Source organism: Odontesthes bonariensis, chromosome 12 (genome assembly GCF_027942865.1).
Source record: "Odontesthes bonariensis isolate fOdoBon6 chromosome 12, fOdoBon6.hap1, whole genome shotgun sequence".
NCBI classification, from domain to species: domain Eukaryota; kingdom Metazoa; phylum Chordata; class Actinopteri; order Atheriniformes; family Atherinopsidae; genus Odontesthes; species Odontesthes bonariensis.
The window spans coordinates 15772507-15797878 of NC_134517.1; the positions used below are offsets into that span (position 1 = coordinate 15772507).

The 25372-nt window shown below is 41.7% G+C and overlaps 3 protein-coding genes across 12 annotated transcripts in view; 2 read left to right on the plus strand and 1 right to left on the minus strand.

Annotated features, from left to right (window-relative positions):
* Positions 1 to 460: 460 nt before the first annotated feature.
* On the minus strand, positions 461 to 4356 carry commd6 (COMM domain containing 6). Its single transcript, XM_075479246.1, has 7 exons — positions 4096 to 4356; positions 3324 to 3382; positions 2740 to 2805; positions 2554 to 2630; positions 2221 to 2389; positions 1976 to 2128; positions 461 to 1879 (listed from the first exon to the last, which is right to left on the minus strand). The coding sequence occupies exons 1-7, from the start codon at positions 4118 to 4120 to the stop codon at positions 1829 to 1831; spliced, it is 600 nt and encodes a 199-aa protein (XP_075335361.1). The 5' UTR covers positions 4121 to 4356; the 3' UTR covers positions 461 to 1828.
* Positions 4357 to 5002: 646 nt separating this feature from the next.
* Positions 5003 to 11115, plus strand: uchl3 (ubiquitin carboxyl-terminal esterase L3 (ubiquitin thiolesterase)). The gene is made up of 9 exons (XM_075479245.1): positions 5003 to 5156; positions 5337 to 5348; positions 6123 to 6251; positions 6411 to 6567; positions 7034 to 7119; positions 8593 to 8640; positions 8752 to 8827; positions 8964 to 9022; positions 10389 to 11115. The coding sequence occupies exons 1-9, from the start codon at positions 5115 to 5117 to the stop codon at positions 10476 to 10478; spliced, it is 699 nt and encodes a 232-aa protein (XP_075335360.1). The 5' UTR covers positions 5003 to 5114; the 3' UTR covers positions 10479 to 11115.
* An 8984-nt stretch (positions 11116 to 20099) lies between these two features.
* Positions 20100 to 25372, plus strand: part of lmo7a (LIM domain 7a) — a 52557-nt gene continuing 47284 nt past the window's right edge. For 4 of the 10 annotated variants that reach the window (XM_075479247.1, XM_075479251.1, XM_075479256.1 and 1 more), the window contains exon 1: positions 20103 to 20200. In XM_075479247.1, coding sequence (XP_075335362.1) covers positions 20132 to 20200 — 69 coding nt within the window. In that variant the 5' untranslated portion in view covers positions 20103 to 20131. Of the gene's footprint in view, positions 20201 to 25372 lie in introns of all 10 variants that reach the window. The other 6 variants (XM_075479252.1, XM_075479250.1, XM_075479255.1 and 3 more) reach the window with 2 other exon arrangements.

Below are 25372 nucleotides of genomic sequence, written 5' to 3' on the forward strand. Positions count from 1 at the left end.
ACTCACATTAGCCCCTGACCTTTATTCGACTAAATCTTGGCTTGTGTTTCAGTTGGAGCTGACGTTTGAGAAATTCAAATACCTAAGCTTCAGTGTGAATTGTAAATGATGTTGCCTAAGTATGTGGTCATAGCTAGTTGATTATAACTGAATAATTACCGCATCTGTTAAAGGAACGCAGACACTCAACCACTCCAGCGAATTTGGATCCACTGACACCAAGTCACTTGATATTAGTTGGATACAGAGATGTCTAACATTAGGTCCTGAATTAATCCTGCACATGTCCCTCTACTAATTTAAAAGGATTCAGTTTAGCAGATCTGCCAATAAGTAACTGCTCAGAGCTCCAAAACACAGATTGCATGGAAATGCAATTAAGGTTTACACTTAACTGCATCACAGCAGTGGTGAATTTCGACCCTTCACTTACATGAAAGTAGGTGTACAGATGCAAGAATCGGAAAAAACAAATTTATTTAAAATCCTTTTTTAAGCTCCTAGAAAAAGGTGGGCGAGTGCATCAGAAGTGGAGCAAGGTTCATCAGTAGAAATCTTACGTTTCAGTAACAGCACAGGGTGTGCAGCATGTTTTTTTTTTTTTTTTTTTTTTTATCTTGGTCAAGACCACCACAGCAAGCAGTCTTGGCAGTAAAAACAGAGGCAAGAGTGTGATTGTATCAGGCTGAATGAATGAAAAAGGCATGAGGGAGATGGCATTTCTGGACGGCACCCTGAATGTCTGCGTATCTACTAAAGTGGCCTCTGGTCTCCAGAGGCTTGGCAGAGGAGGACCGCTTGCAACATAGCTACTGATGAACAAATCATTTTTAAGATGGAGCGAAACAGCTCCGGCAAAGCACGAAAAACATTTTTAGAAGAACACGTCGTCTCTTCAAAAATCTCTGTCCATGATGAGGACAATGGAATTTTGAAATGATTGGACATTCATTGCACAGGGGTGTTCAACCCTCCGTTTCACATTATTTTAATAGAACAATTTGAAAGGAGTGAAAGACGCCGATTGGAAACAATTACACACTCTTCTATCATACAGGCTCATGAGCTACAAAGACGGGGGGGGGGGGGGGGGCAACGTATTGAATTTTACTGGTTAGATTTTTATTTTTATTTCTTCGTAGACATTTGGAAAATGTGTAGTTTTTCTAGATGGAAGAGGTCGAGAGCAGGAGAGTTAAATGTACAGAATTGAACAAAAAAGTGGAATGAAAAGGAAACAAGTTCATTGCCTGTGAAGTGCATTAGAAAAAAAAAAAGAAAAATCTGCTGTGTACAACGTTAAAAAAAAAGCGTCTCAAATTGCTTTGATATTAGAAGCAATGTGTATGGATTAAGGAAAAAAAAAAAAAAAAAAAAAAAAAAAAAAAAAAAAACACTACAGAAGAGCATTTTTTTTCCCGTAGAAGTCCAAATGCATAAGCATTATTTAACTCCAGCACAAACAAATAATTGATCCACCCATATTACAAACACTTTGTGACAATTTGGGCACAATTAAGCTATTTAGTCGGGATTTTGCAGTATTGCTGCTGCAAGTGTGCTCTGCATAGTCCTGAACTTAAATGCTTCACACGCGGGTAAATCAACAGAATCTTTTCAAACTATTTTAACGTCATTAAGTCCTTCGAGCAAATCCTGCAGGAGCTGATGCTGTCGGTGGAAAAACAGAAGACAGAGAGTTGACATTTGCAGCAAGTCACGCTGACATTTTTTGTTTCTTTTATAGACGGGAGACTTGTGTCAAGCTGTTCCGCCAATCTCACGTCAACTGGCTACAACTGTGAGAAGCACTTAGGTGCGCTATCAATCACACGGTCTCCATTAGAGCTGCGATCTCCTTGAACTGCTTGTGAAAGTTCTGGAAGTAAAAAAACAAAAACAAATGTATAATGGCGTCAAAAATCGGGCCAAAAATACACAGTTCCACCAAAATTCCCATCAACAAAACACAAACCTGGAACTGTGGAATGGTCATCTCAAAAGACCTCCGGCAAATCTGTCCGGAGGGCTCGACGAACTTCAGCAGTACAGTTACATACGGCGAGTTGAGAGATCGGCAAGTGTCCGAGCTCACTGCCGTCCCCAGCTTCCACTCCATGTCCACCAGCTAGAGCGAATCAAGTCACGTCAGCTCATCAGTTTCACTGGAAATATTTGAAAATAAGTGGCACTGCTTCTCTGAAGTAAAGCTGAACATACTTGGGAAACGCTGAGCATCGCGCGGGCCTCTTGCTGAGCGTGGACCAATGCGCCGCGTTCACTCCACAGCCCGCGCAGCACCTGAAGGGAAGCTTTGGACCACTTGGTACTGCCTTCTTCCAGCTTTGTCACAACTTCGTCTGCGGATAAGTTGCTCTTCCCACCGGACCTGGTCATATAAACCACTGATGTCACACTTTACAGCAGAGCAATGGGTTTCTTTATGCCTTTTATGATTTTGGCTTTCGCGACTGGCTTACATAAAAAAATTAAAAATGAATGCAGCATGCGACAACACTTGCTCAATGCAACTGGAAATGGTATTAAAGACACCTGAACGTCAGAGTAAGAAATCTGATGATGTTCCGCTGGGCTTCGTGATCCAGTCTTACCCCGGCCCTCTGAAATGTCTGCAGAGATGAACAAAAAAAAACAAAGTCAGGAGGGTAGGACTTAAAGAAAGGGTTCCAACAACTTAATAAAAAGAAAGAAAGAAATTCAAGGTAAATACTAACTCACTTGAGAAACTTCTGCCGAATCTACTCCACTCGTCTTCCCTTGCAGATAAGTCAGAATGTGGTCACACTGAGGAGATTGTAAGATTATTAAACGCCACATCCTGTGCGACTTGTGCAGAGTGGCTGCTAATGACTCCAAAATGAACACAACTGAATTCTATATCACATCCCATTGCTAATCCAAATAGGATTCCACAGCACACTCATTGTGTAGCTGACTCTTAAAAATGGACATTTCAAACCACTCTATTTTTAATTCCCTCCATTTCAGGAATTCGGTTTGTGAGAGGGGATATCATTGATATAATGCCAACAACAGGGCTGCACGGTGGAGTGGTTGCCTCATGGCAAGAGGGTTCCATGTTTGAATCCCAGCTGGGGCCTTTGTGTGTGGAGTTTGCTTGTAATTGGATTAAGCAGGTATAGAAAATGGATGGATGGATGCCGACAACAACAGCAACACAACTGTCCTGTAAGCACTAAAACATCCCTCAGCTTTAAATATTAGTCGTTGCTGTGTAATTATATGTCTTTTTGTCACTTGTTTTGGCCTACGGGGGATTACATAAGACTGAATACACTTACTGCTTCTGTTAACAGATCTGGAGGGAGCCGGCAGATGTTTTCCACCACGCTGTCGACGCCTGAAATACAGAAGTGACGCAGTTCGTTTATCACAAGACATTTATTCCCCATTCTTTCTGGACCCAACCGACGCCGATAAAATGCTCAGTAATCACAGAGTCATGCGAGAGCAGCTGTGGCTCCTTGCTCCTTGCTCCCCCCCAAGCAATTCTAACAGCATTTGTGATACAACTTATCTTGTCTCCGTGACAAGGGAAACAATACAAAATACCACCAACAGAGCACGGCAACCAAAGAGAAAAAGAATCAAAACTAACAAAAAATTTAAATAATAAAAAATTTTAAAAAACGTAGGAAAAAAGATTGACGGCAAATCCAAGACAAAACCGTTAATGCAGAAACGTGACACAAAGGGAAAACGACAAGTGTACATGAAACTACTTGCGCCCGTTTCCATTTCGTTCGTACGGTTGGAAGCGAAGTTAAAACAAGGTATTTTTGCTGCATTTTATTGTTGCCTGCGTCTGTGATCCCCGAACAGTCATACAAACGGACAAACTGGGACGTAGCAAAAGTAGCAGGAATAAGAAGTCGCTAAGCTACTGTTTGAAAGAAAGTGTGTGGTGCAAGAGAGACAGATAGAGAAACAGTGTTCATGTTAGCTACATAATCATATACTGTCAAGGTAGCCTTCGAAGTTCGGAATCTTTTCTTGCCTTCTATCAGTAGCTATCTACAGAAATGAACGACATGAGGCTCTTTAAAAACCCACCGTATGATTCTTGTGGTTCTGGCATCTTTTGGTGTATCAGTCAGGCTACGGACTCAGGTTGCAGTTAAGCGCCTCTCTAGCTAAACTTGGCAACTTTTCTGGCCTCCTTTAAGGAGTTTGTGAAAACGTTGTTTTAGCGTAACATTCCAAAACAATTAGCGAAAAAGGAAAAATGTTACTTTTCGAGCTGACAGCTTTTCCTCTGTTGAATTACTAGCTCGTATTTTTCTTCGTTGACATATGCTAAACCCTCCCACACGCTGTATGAAACCGTGCATACCGCCACCTACTGTACCGGAGTGTCTTCTTGTTGCTGCCATGAACAGACAAAGATAGTCAAGTAGGTACATATCTGGGACCTCTTGAAATCGATATCTCAGAATACCATGATTTGACTCTTTTTTGTCACACAACATGGTAAACTGAAAACCTTTGTGGTTTAAACCTTTTGTGGGACCTCTTTGCTGTCTTTGAATTGATTGAACAACAGCGCTGCCGTCTGGTGGAAATATGTGTCCTATTGGAAACGAATCAGGTTCCTGGTTTGATTTATGAACTGCAAAATTATTTTTAAAAAAGAAAAAAGAAAGGTAATTCACCGTCACTAAATAGTCAATTTGGAAGAACTTAATCCGAGCAAACAGCACTCGGCATATCTACTGTCATTCAATTCATCTTAACCACGCCCACAATTTTGGAATAGTCCATCCTCGCATTGTCAGGCTTATTTGTGGGTGTTATATGAAAATCAATCTTTCGTTTTTGTGGATAACTAAGCATGACACAACAAATGAGTGTGAAGTAATACTATAACTTGAGTAAAATTTTATTTACTGTGTCTATTGAAGTTCTAAGTGTCTGAGTGTAGTTTGTCCATAGTTTATTAATGCTTGCATGTCACCCATGCATGTTAACTTAATGTTAAGGTGGACAGACACGGAAGGGATTTCCAGCTGTCAAATAGACTTTTTGTAAAGCAGATTTAACTCTCATTTGACGGGAACACAAGAATCATACTAATGGACTCTCCACGCTGGTTGCCCCTGGAGTCTAATCCAGAAGTATGTACTCTTTGTTTTTTCAAAACCCAAAAATATTCTACCGGAGCCATTCATTTGCAAGCATGTGAGGGCTGGCTAACTTGTAGCTAGCAGAGAAGAAAAGCTGAAGTCGGTGTGGTTGGTTTACTAATACAGCAGTTGTGTGACTCATATTTTTTCATTTGTGTCTTTTCATTTCAGGTCATGACTAAGGTACGTGCTGTTTTTTTTTTAGCGACTATTTTAACATTAAACAGGCCACAGTAGTTGGCTGCAAAGCGGTACACAGAGGCCTACTCTGCAGCGACGCTACATCAAATGTAACATTTTTTTGTTCTTTATTTTTACAAATACAAAGCACAAAGTCATGGAAGAACGTAACTGAACGGAGGGAACTTGCAATACCAGTGACAAGAAATGTTTGCCAATGGTGCAGTACTTGTGAAAAGCTGTGACCTTTTTCCACAACTTTAATACGTCAAGAAATTATTTCGCTGCTTACATTTTCTTCCCCATTTACATGACAATATGTTGTCTAGCTTGCAGTTATGTTTTGCAACCAGTAGATAAGAGCTCAACTGCAAGCCCAGACTCATACCAAGTTTATTCAGGTTCAGAAGGCTCGTGTATTTGTTGAATGGCAACCATATGGACACATGCTAGATAGTTGTAATAGTTTATTGTGTTTTAAATGTCGTTACTGTGGCAGAGAACTATTTGGCAGTGACACTTTTGGATAAATGTATAGTTTGTTCACATTCATCGATGTCAAGTGTAACTGTCTTATCAGTGCGTTTTCTATGGAGGGAGTTCAGCTTTTTAAAAATATATATATATATATATATATATATTTTTTTTTTTTTTTTTAAAGTTTGGGTTGCTGACTGATTGTATTCAGGATTCAGCAACTACATGCGATGCATCTTTGATTCAACTTTGTCAGGTTGTCTTGTCGTACATGCCAGTTTATTGTCAGCTTGTGTGCAGTTTGTCAGTTGTTTGGGTATGAAGCCAACCTGGCAGTTTGGGGATGTGTATGGACTGGATCCAGAACTTCTCAGCATGGTACCAAGACCTGTCTGTGCAGTGCTGCTTCTCTTCCCAGTCACAGAAAAGGTACCTATTCTCCACTCGCCATCTCATTAACCTTGTTAATTAATTCACAGAACGCCTACATTTTACCTTCAGATATTTGTTTTTTTTCTACGTGGTGTTTACGCGTCTGTGCTCCGAGAATCATTGTTTAAAGACTACTTATCTTCTGATCCTGCCCAGTATGAAGCATTTAAGCAAGAGGAAGAGGAGAGACTCAAAGACCAGCCGCAGGAGGTATCCCCTGATGTCTACTTCATCAAGCAAACCATTGGGAATGCTTGTGGAACCATAGGATTAATTCATGCCGTGGCAAACAACCAGTCAAACCTGGACTTTGGTGAGTATTTACTGTGTTCGCATGATTGCAGACTGAGGAGTAAACGTGACAGAAAACTGACACCTCATTCGGTCAGTTATTTCCCTGCAGATTTGAAAAAAATCTGTTAAAATACATTCACAACCCTTTTTCTTCCGCTGTTCCCCAGCAGCCAGTGTCACTTTTCCTCTTCACGAAGTAGCTTTTTTTTTATGATCAAATTCGTTTATTTTTCTTATAATTATTTTCTAGATGTTTCTCTCAGCCATAAGATTTGAAAATCGGTCTTATTTCAAGTGAGCGTTCTAAATTCATGCATCTGCTCAGCTATGGATTGCATTTGTCATGTTCTGCTTTTGTTTTTAGTTTTTTGGTGACATTGATTTCAATGTTAAAGTCTTAGACGTTTGTTCCATAGCTAACTGTTAAAGGTAAAGGTTGCAGTAGACTGTGTTGCATTACACATTATGTTGTTCTTTGCCTCTAGAACCTGATTCTCCTCTTCGGAAGTTTCTCGGACAAACATCTAAAATGACCCCAGAAGAAAGGGCCACTTTCCTGGAAAAAGACGAGGTAAGAAGATGCTGTAGAGAAACTTTGATCAAGAACGTGGTGGCAAAGCGATCTGAAATGGCTACTGATGGATTTTTGCCTTTTTAATTTGTGTGACCGGCGTGTCACAAGTGGAGTATCAGTATTCCCCCTGATAATCAGCTAAGCCTTAGTTGAAGGTAACAAAAGCAAGCAACCAAATATCAAAATTTTCCTCTTTCTCACTCAAATACGCGTCATCGTCAGCTGTTATCTGGCTCTTTGGTCACTGAATTAGCAGCAGTGCTGCGTGATCATGATGTAATGCACCGGTACAAAGTCCCTCTCTGTGTTTTAAGCAGAGACAGACTGCCCGACGCAGATGGTAATTCATGTTTGTTTTAAAAGTTGCTACGTTTTTCGTCTAGTACTTTGAAAAGAGAGGTTTAAAAAAAAAATAAATAAATCAGTCAATCAGTGTAATCTAATGTGCACGATCAAGTATTGATTCACTGTAAGAGAGGAGAGGCTGATGTGTGTGAGTGAAGGAGAAAGGGACGGGGAGGGTGAATCTAAGCGCTACACACAGCATCCATTCATGTGGAGAACCTAAATCTATCGCTGGTCAAGCAGGTAAAGACTTAGTCAGGGGCAGCCCGAACATGGAGTACTGTTACTACAGGATAAACCATGAGAAAAGGTCTAAACAAAGGATGATTAAACATTTGAAATGGAGCTTGGAAACCAAAGGGTTTCATGGGGCAGCATTAGCGAATTGTTAAGACGCAAACCAAAACAAAGACGCAAACGCCACTTACTTTCGTATCGTTTAGAGGGCTTTCGCCGTCTTCCGATGCTCAAAATCTGTTTTGCAAGAGAAAGATTGTACAGAGACCAACTTCAACCAGAAGTCAGGTGTTGATGCTTAAGAAAAATGAAAAAAATGTTCCAAGCGCCGACTCGGATTAAAATCCAAAGCATATTGGGTCATGTCCCACCTCCAAAACAGAAAAATAGACATTCATTCCAAATGGGTCTGTAACTTTTTAAGTTAATCCTACAAATTAACAAAAAACTCCTGTCAGATGTAAAAATGATGCTTTTAAATTTAAACCGTGACACTGATATTAACAGGTGTCACAACTAATGAAACAAGTCTTTCCACATGTGACTGTAAAAAGAGATTTTCGACAAGTGGAATTTAAAAAAAAAAAAAAACATCTACATTGGTGTACCAATTTCAATAACGATGCTGACGGAGCCACATCATGGTGACGCACATCCATCTGCCTCCTGGATAAGTGCGGTGTGAAGTCATGTTGTCGAGCCCCATCATGGATATATTTACAAGTGACCCGCTTTACGACAGGATCGGATTGTTAGTCAGCAAAGGAGGAAAGCATTAACGTGCAACAGTTTAGGAGGTTGTTGAATGTTCAAATAAAAGTTCAAAAGACCCTGAAGAGTGTCACAAGAGTAAACCCATCGTGTGTTTTCTTTTGTTTCTTCCTTCAGAGTATACGCGTCACACATGAATCCAGTGCACAGGAGGGACAGACTGAGGTTTGTTTTAAGCTTTTACGGTAATGTTGCATGTTCTGTGTTAAACATGATATGCATACAAATGTATTACAGATCAACGGAGCTGCTTTCTTGTTTTTTTGTATCGCACAGGCTCCGAGTTTAGATGAAAAAGTGAACTTGCACTTTATAGCATTTGTGAATGTCGGAGGACGCTTGTATGAACTAGGTGAGTCGACTTCAAAAATGCTTGTTTTTATACTATGTTGAATATCTTTGATAATTATCGTAAACATCGCAACGTACTAAAGACTTGAAACAAACTTTCAAACGTTTTTTTTTTTTTTCTTCTTCTTCATACATAGATGGCCGGAAGCCTTTCCCTGTTGTCCATAGAAAAACTTCACAAGATACTTTCCTCGAGGTAAGACATCATGGAATAGTGGTGAAGTTTGCTCCGTCAGCAGAGGCATCGGCCTATTTTCTATCTGTTGAACTAAAATTGCCAATAAAGACGACCTGTGAACTCTTTCCGGAAGGCTGAGCTGCAGTTAATCCTTTTACTCCGCAAGGTTCGGTCTTGGGTCCTCTTCTTTTCTCCCTCTACACATCATCTCTTGGTTCTGTCATCCACTCCCATAACTTTTCCTACCACTGCTATGCAGATGACACCCAGCTGATTCTGTCTTTTCCCCCTTCTGACACCCAAGTGGAGGCACGCATTGCTGCGTGCCTGGGAGACATCTCGGGGTGGATGTCGATACACCACCTTAAGCTCAACCTGGACAAGACTGAGCTGGTGTTTCTCCCGGGGAAGGGCTGCCCGTTCCGAGATCTGGCCATCACCATGGATGACTCCGTGGTGACGTCAAATCGGACTGCGAGGAATCTGGGTGTGACCCTGGACGACCAACTGTCGTTCTCTGCAAACATCGCATTAGTGACCCGTTCCTACCGATTCCTCCTCCACAACATCCGGAGGATTCGCCCCTTCCTCACCGACAAGGCAGCGCAGGTGCTCATCCAGGCTCTTGTCATCTCCCGCCTGGACTACTGCAACTCGCTCCTTGCTTCTTCCATCAGACCTCTGGAGCTTGTTCAGAAAGCTGCTGCTCGTCTGGTGTTCAACCTCCCCAAGTTCTCCCACACGACTCCCCTTCTCCGCTCTCTACACTGGCTCCCTGTAGCTGCTCGCATCCAGTTTATGACTCTGGTGCTAGCCTACAGGGCAGTGGAAGGAACAGCTCCTTCATACCTCCAGACTATGGTCAAGCCCTACACCCCCGCCCGACCACTTCGCTCTGCGGCCTCCAGGCACCTGGCTGCCCCGTCACTCAGCGGTCCCTGCGCACGATCGTGTCGATCCTCACGGCTTTTCTCTGTTCTGGCACCCCGATGGTGGAACGATCTCCCGACTGATGTCAGGACAGCTGAGTCGCTGCCCATCTTTCGCCGCAGGCTGAAACCCATCTCTTCAGGAAACACTACCCTCATCTGCCCTCTTAGGACATCGCCTGTTTCGTCCTAGCTCCTTACGCACTTATTTGTTTCCTAAATTGTCTTTGTTTTCTAAATTGTCTTCCCATTTGTCTAGGTACCTAACTTACTGCACTTACTCTAGCACTAGTTATGCTCTTAGCTGTTTGGTTTTGGAAGGAAATGCACTTATGATTTCTTGTGACCTGAAGTTCTTTTGCCTACCGATGTGGAACTAACTTATTGTAAGTCGCTTTGGATAAAAGCGTCGGCAAAATGACCGTAATGTAATGTAATGTACTCCTGTCTTCCAGGATGCCATAGAGGTCTGTAAGATCTTCATGGCTCGGGACCCTCAGGAGGTTCGTTTCACCATCATCGCCCTCTCCAAAGACTCGTACTGAGGAAGCTCCTTTGTGACCCCAGAAAGCAAAGTAAACATTACTGCCAAACATTCTAAAGTGCTGAGGATAATAGATTTTTTTTTTCTTCTCCTTCTTCAAAACACTAGAGCCTATAACGTACAAAGATAATTGGGGAGGAAAAAAAGGAATACCATGTATAGGAATTAAGTGAATTCTAGGAGAATTTGGGGCGCTGCTGTGTAACTAAAAGGTTTGGGATTTTTTTTTTTTTTTTTTTTTTTACAACCAAAATCCTCCCAACTCTTTACTGCTGTAACATCTCTAATTGTAACGCAGATGAGCTGTCATACCTTGACGCTGCATCAAAGTTTTTTTTTTTTTTTCTCCTCAGAATTCAGTGACAGTAATTGTAGCGAGCTGCTTTTGACGATCTGTCCAACCACGTAGTCTAGGCGAGCTGAACAAATGCATTTTGCAAGGCTTTAAACACACTTGGGGGTTTGGCAGTTTACTGCAGCAGTCCTGCTTTGAATGGCTTGTCTACAAACGCATCTTCTTTACTGTGATTGAGGCTAATTGAACATGAAAAATATACATCTGTGTGGAACGTGCCTACGGTTTTTTTTGTAATGATTAGAAATTCTGTCAAATAAAGGACAAGTTTATTAAACACTTTTCAGTGGGTCCCTTCAATTTATCTGTTAAGCCTTTTTCTGTTTGCCTGGTGTTTTGTTGTTTTGTACAGTTGATCAGGCCTGAACAAAGCTGTTCAATTTGTTTGCAACTAGGAAAATACTCTTAATACTCTATAATATTCTAATAGCTTTATGCCTACAGATCCTATAAATGGGGAGGGAAATAATCTACGTAAGGTTTTTTTCTTTCCCATCAAGACTTAAAGGAGCACTAGGTAGCATTTTCACCTAAAATTATAGCCTTCAGGAGTTTAACAAAGGTTAAACAAGTCAATGGTAAGCGAATGAAGCCTGTCTCGCTCCCAACAGGGGTCTGTATGCTGAAAATTCCATATGTAACTTCGGCAGGAGCGACCCGCTTCTGAAGTGTCGTGATGCGCGAGAAGAGTCGTTTGTGTTTACGGCACTTAGCTAGGTACTGTATGCTAGCTGTAGTTGTAGGCTATGTGTTCGCTTGCGTTGAAGAGCCAACACCAAGCGTTTCATATTCTGCCTTTCACAGACTGAAAATGAAACGTTCGATGTTGGCACTTCCCATCTTTGTCAAATTTCTCCAAGCGTGATCTTGTTCATCTACCATAGTGATCTGCGTTTTAGATCACAAAGAGACAGGTGATGACGGTGCTCTAATTCCTCCTGAGTTCGAGACGTAGCCTAGCTTCAGAAATACACGGACTGACCTGATTAGAATAAGAATGGCGTTTTGATCCGAACAAGAATTGTTGTCTACTCTGCGTTTATTGCGGCGTGTGTTGGTAGTGCCTGCGCGCATCTGTCTAAGATGTAATTTTTGTAAGTGTCTGCTAATACAAAGGAATCACTCCACGAATACACCATGATGAGGGAAGAATCCCATTCAAGATCAGCAACAGTCCATCCATACATCCATTATCTGCCGCTTGTCCGGGGATCGGGTCGCGGGGCAGCAGCCTGAGCAGAGAAACCCAGACGTCCCTGTCCCAGGCCACTTCCTCCAGCAACAGGATTATAGCATATTATCTTGAGTTCTCTCTTCAGAAAATCTCTGATTATAGTATCTTACGTGGGCAGTCTACACTTGTGAATCAGATGACCTAACTGCACTGACTAAATAACACAACGGCAGCATTCGCCACGATGTTTAGTTAGTGGGTGTGTACAGGTGGGCATTTTTACGACAGTGTAGAATTTCAGTTCGACCAATAGAGATCGCTATACTGCCGCTAAACTACCTTGTATCCCTTTAATAGGTTGTAAAAGCTGAATGCAATGAGAAAATGTTCAAACCTGCAGAGATAATACAATATTTATTTATTTTTTTTAAGTATTTTTTGGGGCTTTTTATGCCTTTATGGTTAAGACAGTTTGAGAGAGACAGGAAGCAGGGGCAGAGGGGGGGGGAAGACACGCAGCACAGGGCCGCTCGGTGCGGGAGTCGAACCGGGGCCAGCTACAGCGAGGACTGTGGCCTCAGTACATGGGGCGGCCGCTTAACCCACTACGCCACCGACCGCCCCATAACACAAAATTTATTACTCTGTTATATTTGATCCCATTGAAACATCACATTATATTACAAAGTTATAGTGGAAAATGGATTCCATTAAAAATGATGTAAAATGGGTTATAGAGTAAATGTATAATCAAATGACCTAATTGTAACACAAATATTATGTTAGAAATGATAAAAAGTCTTACTGACTGGATCATGTGAATTTACTCCACCAGCTTCTTTCAGGTTTGATAGTAATTACAGCCCGTTAAGAGGCTAAACTACTCTGTTGTAACTTGTATGAAGTTAGTTTTAAGTTGGATATTCGACAGACATTCGCAACAAGCCACTCCAACATTTCAGCCACTCCAACATTTCAAGTTCACCCGTATTGCAGACTTTACAGTAAACACACGGAGAGGACGACTGCAGCGTGTTCCAACTTCCTGTTTTCAAAATAAAATAAAAATGAAAAAAATGTGATATTTAAAGCAGAGCTACTGTGTATAAAGTTATTGAAAATTATACTAGCCGGACTACCTTCGTGGACGCCAAAACGAGGCTGGAACTGGGCTCACAGGACGCAGCGGGGGGTAAGTCAATGTTCATAAATGATATTGCTAACATGGGATGTCATACAGCTTCATGTCAAAAGAGGCGAACTATCCCTTTAACCACTAACTCTGATACAACCAACACTCTACCTCTCACCAATACCAAACAGCAACTCAAAACCCTTGAAGTGCCGCGAGGTTCAAACCCTTTTTATGCGGTAGTGACGCTCAAAATGAATCAGTGACGTGTACACTGAATCCGAGGCCTCGTTTGTCATCAGTCACGTGATTTTTACGGAAACGATACAAGCCTCAAACCATGCTCGACACACGCTCCAAGGCCTCGCTTCAAACGCCACATCACTACCTCGAGGTACTGATCTAAAACCAGGGGAAAAACATTTCAGACAATGAAGTCATAACATGAAAAATATAGTTTGCTACTTAAGTAAATGTCTTCTTAAATAATGATAAATAGCTTACCACATGATTTCAGTATGCGCACATCATATGTTCCCCAGTCAGATCCAGGCTCCTCTGCGTTTTTGACTGGCCTGTTGACTCGCTCATGTGTTATCTGAAAGTCAGTCAATTTTGTGGAGTCATCCCTAATCTGTTCAAGTGGCTTCTCTACATCTGCAAGGGTTCTCCGTCTTATGGTGGAGCTGGAGACTGGCACAGTTTTTCTATTCATCTAAAAGAAATTGGTCAGAAACAAGAAATAAAGTGTATCCAGTGAGGTGTGGAAAAGAGAACACTCTTTTGTTTCCAATGATAGAAATACAGTTCAAATTAAAAAATACTTTAACAACTGTAACAAAAGGCAAATTTAATGAAGAATTAGAATCAGAATCATCCAACTTGCAGGGTTGCCAACTCTCACGCATCTGACGTGACACTCACTCTTTCAGACTTAGTGTCACGCTCTCACACTTAACAAAGAAATCTCATGCTAGATCATTTTTTCTTTCTGTGTTGATTTTTTTCACTCTCGTTCTATAATTTCCGAATGCTTAAACTCATGATTGGACCACAGCAGAATGTCTAATCCCTCTCTGATCGTTGATTCGCTGGAAACGGCTTGTCATTACATCAGTCTGCCAAGGTGAAATCTGATTGGTAACGCAGCGCTGTCTCACTACAGCAACGTAGTGTTATTCGATTCAAGTGAGCGCGGCCAGTTCAGTGTGAGGGGAAGGACAGAATTTGCTACTTCACTGAGAAGCCGCGAAATCAGTAAGATAACACAAGAAATAGGCTTTCACTTGATGGTACCCTCACTTCCATTATGTGCATAAAACTGAACGACCTAGTTCTTTACGATGTGATGATTAGATATGCAAACACTGATATCTTCTGGGGGGTTTTTCTGTCCGTCCGTCCGTCCGTCCGTCTGTGTGTGTGTGTGTGTGTGTGCGTGTGTGTGCGTGTGTGTGTGTGCCTGGTAGCCTTTTGGAGGGGACTGTACTGTATGAGTTGTAAATTGAAGAGAGACACTTTGGATATGGACATTAAAGGCAAAAAAAAGAGACCAAGAAAAGGCAAACAAAAAAATGGATCAGCAACCCTGATGAATGGTTATTTTTTGATGGTTAAAAATCTACACCATCTCACCTTTGCCTTGAAATTTGTTGAACCAGCATAGACTAGTTTCTCTCTGTTAAACAACATTGTCTTTTGAAGGGCAGCTGAGGATGTAGGCTATGAATGAGATGTGGATTTAGGATTTGCCATGTCTAACTAGTCCCCCTAAAATCGACTAGAATGGAAGAAATTGCATTTAAGAAATGCAAAATTTTCTAGAGGAAGGCCCCACACTCTGCACTATTGCATATTCATAAAATGTATACATGTATCTACATCATATCTACACAGATATATAAAATATATATATATACTGTGGAACAACTTCTGAGACCCGCTGAAATCTCACTCCAAGGTTTTTGGAAAAGTTGGCAACCCTGAACTTGTCAGAGTCAGACTTGAATAAAATATAAGTACACAAACTGGAGAAGAAATATTATAAAAAAAATATTGTATCATGATATAGTGACCAAAACTACCAGGGTTAACTTAAATCTACATTACCTACCGGTAACATGCTATGTGAGCTAGCTAACCAGGCTCGCTATGCTATGAGCTATATGCTATATCGCTGTGATATATTACAAAGTTAAAAGTTAGATCATAGAGACAGATTCACCCGCTTTCCATCTACATAAACAAGCACATATTAACAGTTTTAAGAGTTTACTTACAGTGTAGGAAGTTAACGTTCTGCCGAAGGAGACGTTTCGCTGTCCAACTTCCAACTTCGAATGATCGGACTTTTCATATCGGGATTGGCACGTGATGCGGCCATTTCCTTTCTGTAACGCAAATACGTCACTTAACGTTCGTTGACCCTGATCAGAGAACATGACGTGATGATGTGACGTGCAAAAACAGTGACGTCACAAAGATTCCCTGAAAACAAAGGCGTGACGTCACAGTCGTTGAAGTTTATAAATACAGGCTTATTCATTGACTTAACAATTTCTTTTAGGACCTGAAAGCTTGGAAGAAGACATGTCGGGATACAGCAATCAGTTTACTGAGGAGGCTTCTGTCCAGTCAGAGCACACCAGAGAAGAGGAGATGGAGCAGCTGATGGAAACAGAGAGCAATCCTGAGATTTTGAAGAAAAGTAATGGACAAGACCTCTTTGACAAGATGGCCAAAATTAGAATGGATATGCAGGAGAGAGCGCATTCTTTCATAGAGCAGAAGCTGAAGGACGGAGCTGAACTCAATGATTATGAACAGAAGCTGAAAATAGAGAGCTATCCTGAGATGTGGAAGAAAAGTTATCGACAAGACCTCTCAGACAAGATGGCCAAAATTAAAATGGATATGCAGGAGAGAGCGCATTATTTCACAGAGCTGAACCTGAAGGACAGAGCTGAACTAAATGATCTTGAACAGAAGCTGGAAACAGAGAGCTATCCTGAGATGTGGAAGAAAATTAATGGACAAGACCTCTTAGACAAGATGGACAAAATTAGAATGGATATGCAGGAGAGAGCGCATTCTTTCATAGAGCAGAACCTGAAGGACGGAGCTGAACTAAATGATCTTGAACAGAAGCTGGAAATAGAGAGCTATCCTGAGATTAGGAAGAAAAGTTATCGACAAGACCTCTTAGACAAGATAGCCAAAATGAGAAAGGATATGCAGGAGACAGAGCAATCTTTCAAAGAGCAGAACCTGAAGGACGGAGCTGGATTGGTTGTTCTTGAACAGAAGCTGAAAACAGAGATGGACAACGTGGCCAAAATTAAAATGGATATGCAGGAGAGAGAGCGTTCTTTCACAGAGCAGAACCTGAAGAACAGAGGTGGACTGAGTCCTCTTGAACAGAAGCTGAAAACAGAAGAGGCAAAGAAAATCCAGATTCTCACTGAAGAGCTGGCCCAGACAAAAGAAAAAAATAAACATTTGATGAGTGATAAGAAAAATCTTCAGGACCAATTGGAGGAAGCCCAAAAAGAAATTCAGGGTGACAAGCTGATAACCAAACAGAGCAGGGAAATACTTCCTCAGGAGTTGAACAATTCAAGACAAGCAGACCAAGACCAGATGCCCCAGACTTCTACTGATGCCTCAACAGGTAATCCCCAGACCAGACGTTGGAGGCACCTAGTGGTACTGAGTTGGTACTGAGTTGTTCAGTACCAAATCCATGTTTAATGTAGCTGGATATGCCGTTGTCACCAGCATTTCATATTTGATAGCAAAACAGTTTTTTTAGCTGGCTGCCATATTTCAAAATAATTCAACTTTCATTTTAACTGGCATTTCAAACATGATTAATCTTTCCTCCACTTCAGGCAAAATTTAGATGGAAAAGATATAAAAATTAAATAAAATTTGATTTATAAATTAAAAAGCTCAATGACTGGACATTATTTTTACAAAAATGTTGTTATTTAGACATTTTGTGTTTGTATCTATGCTTGAAATGTTTACTGTAAGAATGTATGTGAAGCATTATTCATTTATTCAGCAGTTCAAATTAAATTCTGCAATAGAAATAAATAAATGAAGCGACTCTTGTGTTATTTTTCCTGCCGTATTGTTGTTATTAAATGCAAATAGACTGTTATGTCAGACTGAAAAGCTTTCATGTTGCATTGTGTGCATGGTGGCTGTACAGTATATCTTATCACAGAAAAGCTGAGTCTGTCAGGTGTTATGTCAGACCTATTGGCTGACAATAGTATGTGTTATTGCTTTTCCAGGCTCTTGATTTATTCTTAACTGTCCAGTTAAGAATAACTGGACAGTTATTACCTTGTTGCAACAACAAGGTAATCTTGGAACTTGGCTAGAAACAGGCTTGGAAAAGGCGAGAGTGATGCACGTGAGACCAACTGATACAACACAGTGGCACAAGACAAGGGGAGACGCAGACTCTTATGCACACAGGGATAATAGGGAACAGGTGGAATCATTCACACGACAATCAGACGGGAACACGAGAGGAAGGGCAAGTGACCTGAAACGAGAGGGAGAGTTCATATTTCAAAATAATTCAACTTTCATTTTAACTGGCATTTCAAACATGATTAATCTTTCCTCCACTTCAGGCAAAATTTAGATGGAAAAGATATAAAAATTAAATAAAATTTGATTTATAAATTAAAAAGCTCAATGACTGGACATTATTTTTACAAAAATGTTGTTATTTAGACATTTTGTGTTTGTATCTATGCTTGAAATGTTTACTGTAAGAATGTATGTGAAGCATTATTCATTTATTCAACAGTTCAAATTAAATTCTGCAATAGAAATAAATAAATGAAGCGACTCTTATGTTATTTTTCCTGCCGTATTGTTGTTATTAAATGCAAATAGACTGTTATGTCAGACTGAAAAGCTTTCGTGTTGCATTGTGTGCATGGTGGCTGTACAGTCTATCTTATCACAGAAAAGCTGAGTCTGTCAGGTGTTATGTCAGACCTATTGGCTGACAATAGTATGTGTTATTGCTTTTCCAGGCTCTTGATTTATCCTTAACTGTCCAGTCGGGAGTACTTAGGAAACAGCAGAGCAACCGTACACGCAACGACACAGAACAACATGCATGTTCTTTGGTTGAGAAAATGGAGACAAAGTACATCAATGCAAAGGTGCTGTGTGAACAAATCACTTTATAAAGTGTTTACTTGAACTTCTGTTAAAAATGTTAAAGTTTGAGTTTTTTGGGGAGTGTTTTTATGGCTAAAATTTGTTCTCCTGGGGTCCTGTTCTGAGCAGCTTAGCTCCCGATCAGAATTCCTCCGAATTTATTTACTTATTTATAGTTGTTAGTTTACTTTTACATCTTTAGACAGTAACAGTAGGTGTTTAAAGTGTTAAAAGCGAAAGAAGCTTTGCAAATTAGCTGTGTCATGCCATGTCATGTCATGTCACTAAATACTGAAGTGGGTGAATGAGTGCAGCTGGGGACAATGAATACAGGTGACGTGAGTGAAAAGCAATGGCAAAAACTAAACATGGACTTAAAAACTAAGACATGACTACGCATGATAAAAACACAAAACCAAAAACATGGGGAAAACCCCATGAACGTGACAGTAACAAGTTATGATATTTTAAGAAATAACAGATTTCTTCACCCAGTCACTGCCAAGCTGTCTCCTTGGAGTCAGCGGCCCAGCGGAAACGGAGGTGGCAGTAATCACCTGAGCAAAAAAATGATAAAAAAGAAAAATTTTGTCACATTTTTCTCTGAAGTTACTCTGAAGTATAAAATTGCCTCAAATCTCCAATTTCCAGATTTGATTTTTTTGTAAAGTGGGATTTTGTGACATATTTAGGAGTTATCAGACCTGCAGTCCAAAGTTAAGGACGAAGCATGAGAATAGAAAATATTCTCCATCACAAGTCAATTTAACTTTTTTTTTTTTTTTTTTTTTTTTTTTTTTCCATCAAATTAAACAAGACGTTGTCCAGTAGATCGTAATTCTGTTCTATTCGTGGCTTACATACAGCATCTGCACCAGAGAGTTATCAGCGGTTTACAAATGTGTGCGAAACATTTACACGTTCCTGGCTTGGCCTGAGAAACTGCTTGACAGGCGTTTGAGGACTTGCGAGAGATTCTGGTTTTGTTTTCATGCCGTGCAGGGACCGTGCGTCGCCACTGGGGGGCGCTGCAGGGAAGGAATTAGCTCGACACGGGCAACCGACCTCCCTCAAGTAGAACTTTGTCCAGGTGCTCAAACGTTTTGACATTTTTGTGTTTGGAGCCCAGCAACCCACACACTTAACATTACCTTTTTTTTTTCTTCTGTTTTTATTGTTGTCCAGTGGAACTTTTCTCAGAGAGTGTTAGTCGCTTGACTCACGGGTCATCTCACGCTCTGTTGTGGCAGCAGTGAAAACCTGACATTTGAACAAAGTTTCTAAGAAGCGCAATAACTACGAATTCAGTCTGTTTGTTCACCTGGAAGCCAGTTAACGGACCTGTAGATGGTCCCCGGGCCTCCCCTTGGAGACCCCCCCCCCCCCTCGCAGCTCTCCACTTCTTAAATTTTAGAACACGAGTAGGCTATCTCTCTTGTCCAGACGAGCTCCGGCTGACTTTGAAGACTCGTTTGGATCGACGCATTAAAGGTGGCGTGTGAAACTACTGGAAAGAAACAATCCGCAGGTGTGTTGGATGAAAGAAACAGGTAAAGCGGCAGCAGGGTGATGCACCGGAATGCATCTGTTACACCTTGCATTCACCCGATTGTGAGATGGTGGCGAAAGGAATAATAGGAGGCGTATTTATGTACTTATGAATGAGTAATGTGTCAAGTTCACCTGTCCTGCGCCTGTACGCTTGGCCCGTTCTGATAGCGATCATTGTGTTTGCGTCTTTGAGGAACTAGGAACCGACTCGGCCCCTCCGGTGAAGCACGGATAACACGCGTTGGCTTTGTGATGGAGTGGCGCGAGCAGTCCTCCGTCAGCTGCGACGATGCCTACTTGGAGGCGCAGAGGTGGATCGAGGTGAGTCCAAACTATCTCAAACTTTGAGAACTCTTCACTGCGCTGTTGAAATTGCAGGCGAGGTATCCCTTTTTTTTTTTTTTTTTTTTCCACAAATGATAACAGGAGGTTATATAGCTATAGATTGGCTTACACCGAGTTTCATCTTTCAAAACATCCTTTTCACTGAAAGGCAGCTTTACGGCTGGGCTTTTGACAGATGTTTTGGAGGCATTACCTTTTGACCTCGAGTTTCAGGTAACCAGTGAGATCAGCCTTTTCTTATAGAGACTAGAAATAACTTGGCTTCTGCGTGCCCCCCTCTCTTATCTTATCTCCCACTCATTGCTTTCACCCTGTTCATCATTACTCCCGTCCGCTGCCTCTCTTGTCAGATCCTGCAGAGACCTGCTCATCGGTCCTTTCATGTTCCGAGGGCTTTGAGGCTCCAGTTGCAGAGGAGCTGAGAAAATCCTACATTAAGTTGTCTTGGCTTCGCCTCTGTTCCAGCCAAAGTTGGAACCAGATTCACAAAATGACTTGGTTTGAGCTTTCATATCTGGCTTTTTGAATAGATGCTTTTTAAAAGGCGTTGCACATCGTAGCGCATATTGATATATTCTGGATATTTTTAAGCGATACTTTTCTCTGAGGAAAAGAAATAGAGCATTTTTGTTTTTATCCAGTTTGTGTCCTCCTTTGTTTCAACAACAACAACAAAAACATCCACCAGAAGTTTCAACAGCCTTCATTTCATTTTCTAAAATGCCATATTATGTAAAGTTTCCACCCCACCTCCAGCCAAACTCTGACTCCCTTTTTCTCTCTCTCTCTCTCTCTTAACAAGCGGGTCAATTTTTTTTCTCACAAATTCTCTTCCCAGCATGGTGGCGTGGAGCTGCTGCATGGCTGTAACTAAACAAATATTGTTCTAATTTCATGAAGGGTGAATCTGAATGCTTTCGATGTGACATCAGTGTCCCTCTCTCGCGTTTGCACACTGGCCCATTGTGGTGGCTCGGCCTGGGGTGGGGTGGTGGGGGCAGGAAAATGGGCTGAACGAGAAGGTGGAGGTGAAGGCCTCCGTGTGGCGTCCAAAAAAAGACCCGTACGAGACTTTTGGCACGGAGGATCGAAAAGGACAACAAGAAAACGCACTCTGGCACGAGGGCAACGGTTTCCCTTGAAAAGAGAGAGTTGTTTTTTTTTTCTCTCCCCTCAGCTGTTGAATTCTGCCACTGAATGATTAACAAGCTCCCTGGCTTCACAGCATTTTTAAACAGAGGCATGTGTGCATGGCGAGGTAGGTGGTGTTGTTAAAAACTAGACTAAATGGTCTGGAGCCTGTCACATGAACACATTCCTGCATTAGCTGCCATGGCTGTGAACATGGGCCCCCCCAGAGCCGCTGGGCTGTCAGCACAGGGTGCTGCGTCCTGCAGCCACAGGGCGTGCTGGTATAATGGAGCCTCCTGTTCATTGAAAGCTGCCAAGTGAGACTGTTATGACAATAAGTAACAAGTGGACGCGTTTATGCAATTTCACGTATGAATGGTGAAGCAGTGAAGTGTTAGATTTGGATTGTTTCGGTGATTCTTATTTACATACACACACATTTCTGCTACTGTGAACGGTGATCACAAAATGAACTGGTCTCCAGATTATTTAATATGATACATTATATTATATTTGATCAATACTTCTCGCATAACTTGCCCAGGTCTTGCACCCCTAGATCAGCTTGCAATGTCTGTAGCTCGCTCATAGTTCTCGTTAGGGAGGTTTAGGTGATGCAAAATTCAAAGTTTAGATACTCTGACTCCTTGTACCAAGGAAGGAATCAGCAGCATAAGCAACTATTGAGTTATCCAACATCAAAAGTTTGCGAAGAACATCTAAAGCACAGAGGTGGATTGAGTCCGCTTTGTGTTGCGGTTTGTGGAATATTTCTGTGATTTAGTGGAGGAAAAAAAGATTAAACCCAGTGCCAACAAGTTCTGGAGGCAATCATAACAACTCGAAGGAAGCTTAAGATGAAAAGACCGTGGTTTCTACAAGAGGATAATGATCCTAAGCACCTCAAAAACCAAAACCTAAACAAAAAATAATAAACTAGCTCAGGAGACACGAGCGTAAGAAACTGCTACGTTCTCACATCATCAGAACGCAGACTCCAGTGCCTGCATGACGACGGAGGGTTAAAACGTCAAAAAAATAATAATCCCATGCCCAGGTTACCAGATCAGATACACCATGACAGTTTTGGTGCCAACTCTTCTGTTTACACTGATTGAATGACGTGTTTTTTCTCACAGTGCCTGCAGGTCTTACCCAGATGACTCAAAATTCCTCTTGAAGCAGGTTTGAAGCCGAGCTTCACTGCGGCTGTCTGTCTGCCTTTTAGGTCAGGTAGCAGCACAAGCTATAATCTGTGCAAGATTTCAACACTAGTTTTCATGTTACGGCTTTGCGTGTGTGTGTGTCTAGTTGAGAAGCGTGACTCATTGTTTCACATTGTCACGAACAAAGCAGATGTTCTAAGGTAACCCTATCCGATTAATTTCTTCAGGTTTTGTTACTAATCCTGTTGTTGCAGTCATGCAATACTCAACCCAGTCCAAGCTTCCTTGTTGTTTTGGTGTATGCTGAGGAAAGATTATTCTACACTTTTGGGAGTTGTGTCAGAAAGGGCCTATTTAGAATGTAGGAACGTGCAGGTTTAAGTCTCATTAGGTTTTTTTTTTTTTTTCAGTTTTTGCTCCTTATTGGTAATTACCTAGAGAGGAGTGGAATGGAAGCTTTCCTGGTGAGCTGAGCTGTGGAAAACTGCTACTCAAGATTTTAACTGAAACATGTTTACCTTTAAAATCAGACTGAACACGATCCACGTTCTGTGAATGATTTTCTTTGCTGCAAAGTACTCCCGATAACAATGGTTATCCTGTGGGTTGATCACTGACTTTAGACATGTGAATTTTTTATTTATTTATTTATTTTCATTTCTAAAGTGTATTTCAGTAAGTTAACTGGGTGGTGGTTTGGCAGCCAACACTCCTGCTGCTGCATTGTTTGCCCTACTAGAAGCTTTGAGGCTGGACTGATTTATTGGTCAACTCACTCCGGCCCCCACTCTGGATCTTTTGACTGTTTGGACAGAATGCAATTAGAACGGAGGGCCCCGTGCATTCAGCTGGATTGACATGAAGCAGGCCTTGACACCAGAAGTCATTCACTTAAAGCACACGTCAGCGTACCTCTGTTACTGTATGTCGACGGGGGCGATGCTGATGGCTCCCACAGTTGTATGTTTTTCTTCAGTCAGAAATATCCCTGAGATATTGGAATATTGTCCCATTTGCCCTCCAGTGACCCATACGTCAATCATGTGCAATCAGGACAAAGCATTTTTGAAGGGTTAGTGGGGGGGGCTGAAGCTTTGCCTCAGTGCCCCGCATGAATAAACAGTAACTGCGGTTATGGACCCTCAGATTATTTATGCTCCAACCAAGATACCGTTCTTGGGTCACTGCAATAACAGTAATTAATTCCACACAAGTATCGGAGCTCTTTCATAACCCGCAATAAACTCTTGAGAACCACATTTCTGTCTTTTACTGGAACTTCGCTCCGACTTATCAGCAGCACATTCTTGAGGGGAGCGAAGGTGGATTTTTCAGGAAGGCAAGCTGTTTTTGAAAAAGTCTATACTCCTGCCTCCAATTTTCCCGTTAAAATCAGTGTGGCGGCATGTTGTTCCGGAACACAGCTATGATCCCACACAGCAGGTTCAACGGGAGAATTAATTAAAAAAAAAAAATTTAAAAACCCATCACAGGTTTGATATTTGTGGAGTAAATTCCCCTAATAGTGACATTGGAAGGAAATGGTATTCTGTTACATCTAACTTAGTGCTAGTGTCAAGGTGGGCCCCACACTTGGGTTGGGAGATGATATTTTAATAGCCCTATTCATTCATTCTGATTGGCTGATGGAGGTTTGAGAAGAAATTGTGAGGGGGGGAAATGATACCATCATCACACCCTTTGGAAATGGCATGAAAGATGGAATCACATTTACTGTTCCGTTTCCTGCTGTATTGTTTATTTGCATGAATGTGAATCCCAGTTGCTGCCCCCACATCTATGGAACAGCAGGGGTCAGGATTTCATCTGCCAAAGCCGGCACCTGACTGATTACACCGCATTGCAATGTTGTTTTTCGCTCCGTGCAAACGCGCGTGTGTGTGTGTGTGTGTGTGTGTGTGTGTGTGTGTGTGTGTGTGTTTGCTGCTTCGCGTGTCAGTCTGTGTTCCTGTTTGTTTTTTGTGCTTTCAGCATCTGGTTATTGTTAGAATTTTGTCAATGAAAAAAGGAGCAGGCCAAGGAGCTCGGCATGTTTTGTAAACAAAACATGTATCTGCCCCCTGTAATGGCTCGATCCAGTTGTGCAAACACAGAAAAACCACAAGCGTGTGAGAACTTCAATCGAATTCATCTTCCACAGCGTGGTCTAATACGGAAGCCGAGAGCAGACTTTTTTCTGATGGTTTTCTCGAGATAACAGGTTGATTTACCAATGGTTTTCGGGGCCATTTTTTCTCCCCAGTCCGCCCCTGTTTATATGTGTTTATATGTATTTCTGGCAAAGGTGTACCCATTTTTACCTAGCCTGACTACGTCATACTCACGATTCTAGTCAGAATGTGAGTCTGATACCGCTCAATAGAGATTTGAGTATGGGGCGTGTTTCAACCGAACCAGGAGAAAAAATGCCTCTTCGCTCAATTGGATAGACCTACAACCAATCAGAGCAACGTAGTATGTGACGTAGATTAAGCGACACACACTTGTTGTAGGAAGGACGGCAAAAACATCTTTTCTATCGATAAAAGCCTTTATCGCGTTCCTCTGTTCGTCTTTCAAAATGAATGCAATGTGGAGATCCTGTAGAACAGACTCGATGCCAGAATCTACACGCCCTAGCTCTCCAGCGGCAGCCGTGTTCAGCTCTTTAGTGACGTAGTCGATAATGTCCCTGTTGATCATCTGTCCATCATCGTATAAAGCCCGCCCTGGCAATCTGATTGGTCCGACCAATTCTTGGTCGGGCATAATGATTTCCCAACTGAGCAGAGCCAGACCGAACTTCCCGACCAAAACTTTTATGGGCGGGGCTAAGTTCGGCTGGCACCCA

Excerpts from the sequence above, each read along its gene's own strand:
- uchl3 (XM_075479245.1), top strand. The coding sequence starts at position 5,115 with ATGGACTCTCCACGCTGGTTGCCCCTGGAGTCTAATCCAGAA. Across the intron at positions 8,641-8,751 it reads CACAGGAGGGACAGACTGAG|GCTCCGAGTTTAGATGAAAA; the intron begins GTTTGTTTTAAG and ends TGTATCGCACAG. Across the intron at positions 9,023-10,388 it reads CACAAGATACTTTCCTCGAG|GATGCCATAGAGGTCTGTAA; the intron begins GTAAGACATCAT and ends CCTGTCTTCCAG.
- commd6 (XM_075479246.1), bottom strand. The coding sequence starts at position 4,120 with ATGCCAGAACCACAAGAATCATACG. Across the intron at positions 2,631-2,739 it reads ATTCGGCAGAAGTTTCTCAA|ACATTTCAGAGGGCCGGGGT; the intron begins GTGAGTTAGTAT and ends TCATCTCTGCAG. Across the intron at positions 2,390-2,553 it reads TTTCTTACTCTGACGTTCAG|GTCCGGTGGGAAGAGCAACT; the intron begins GTGTCTTTAATA and ends TTATATGACCAG.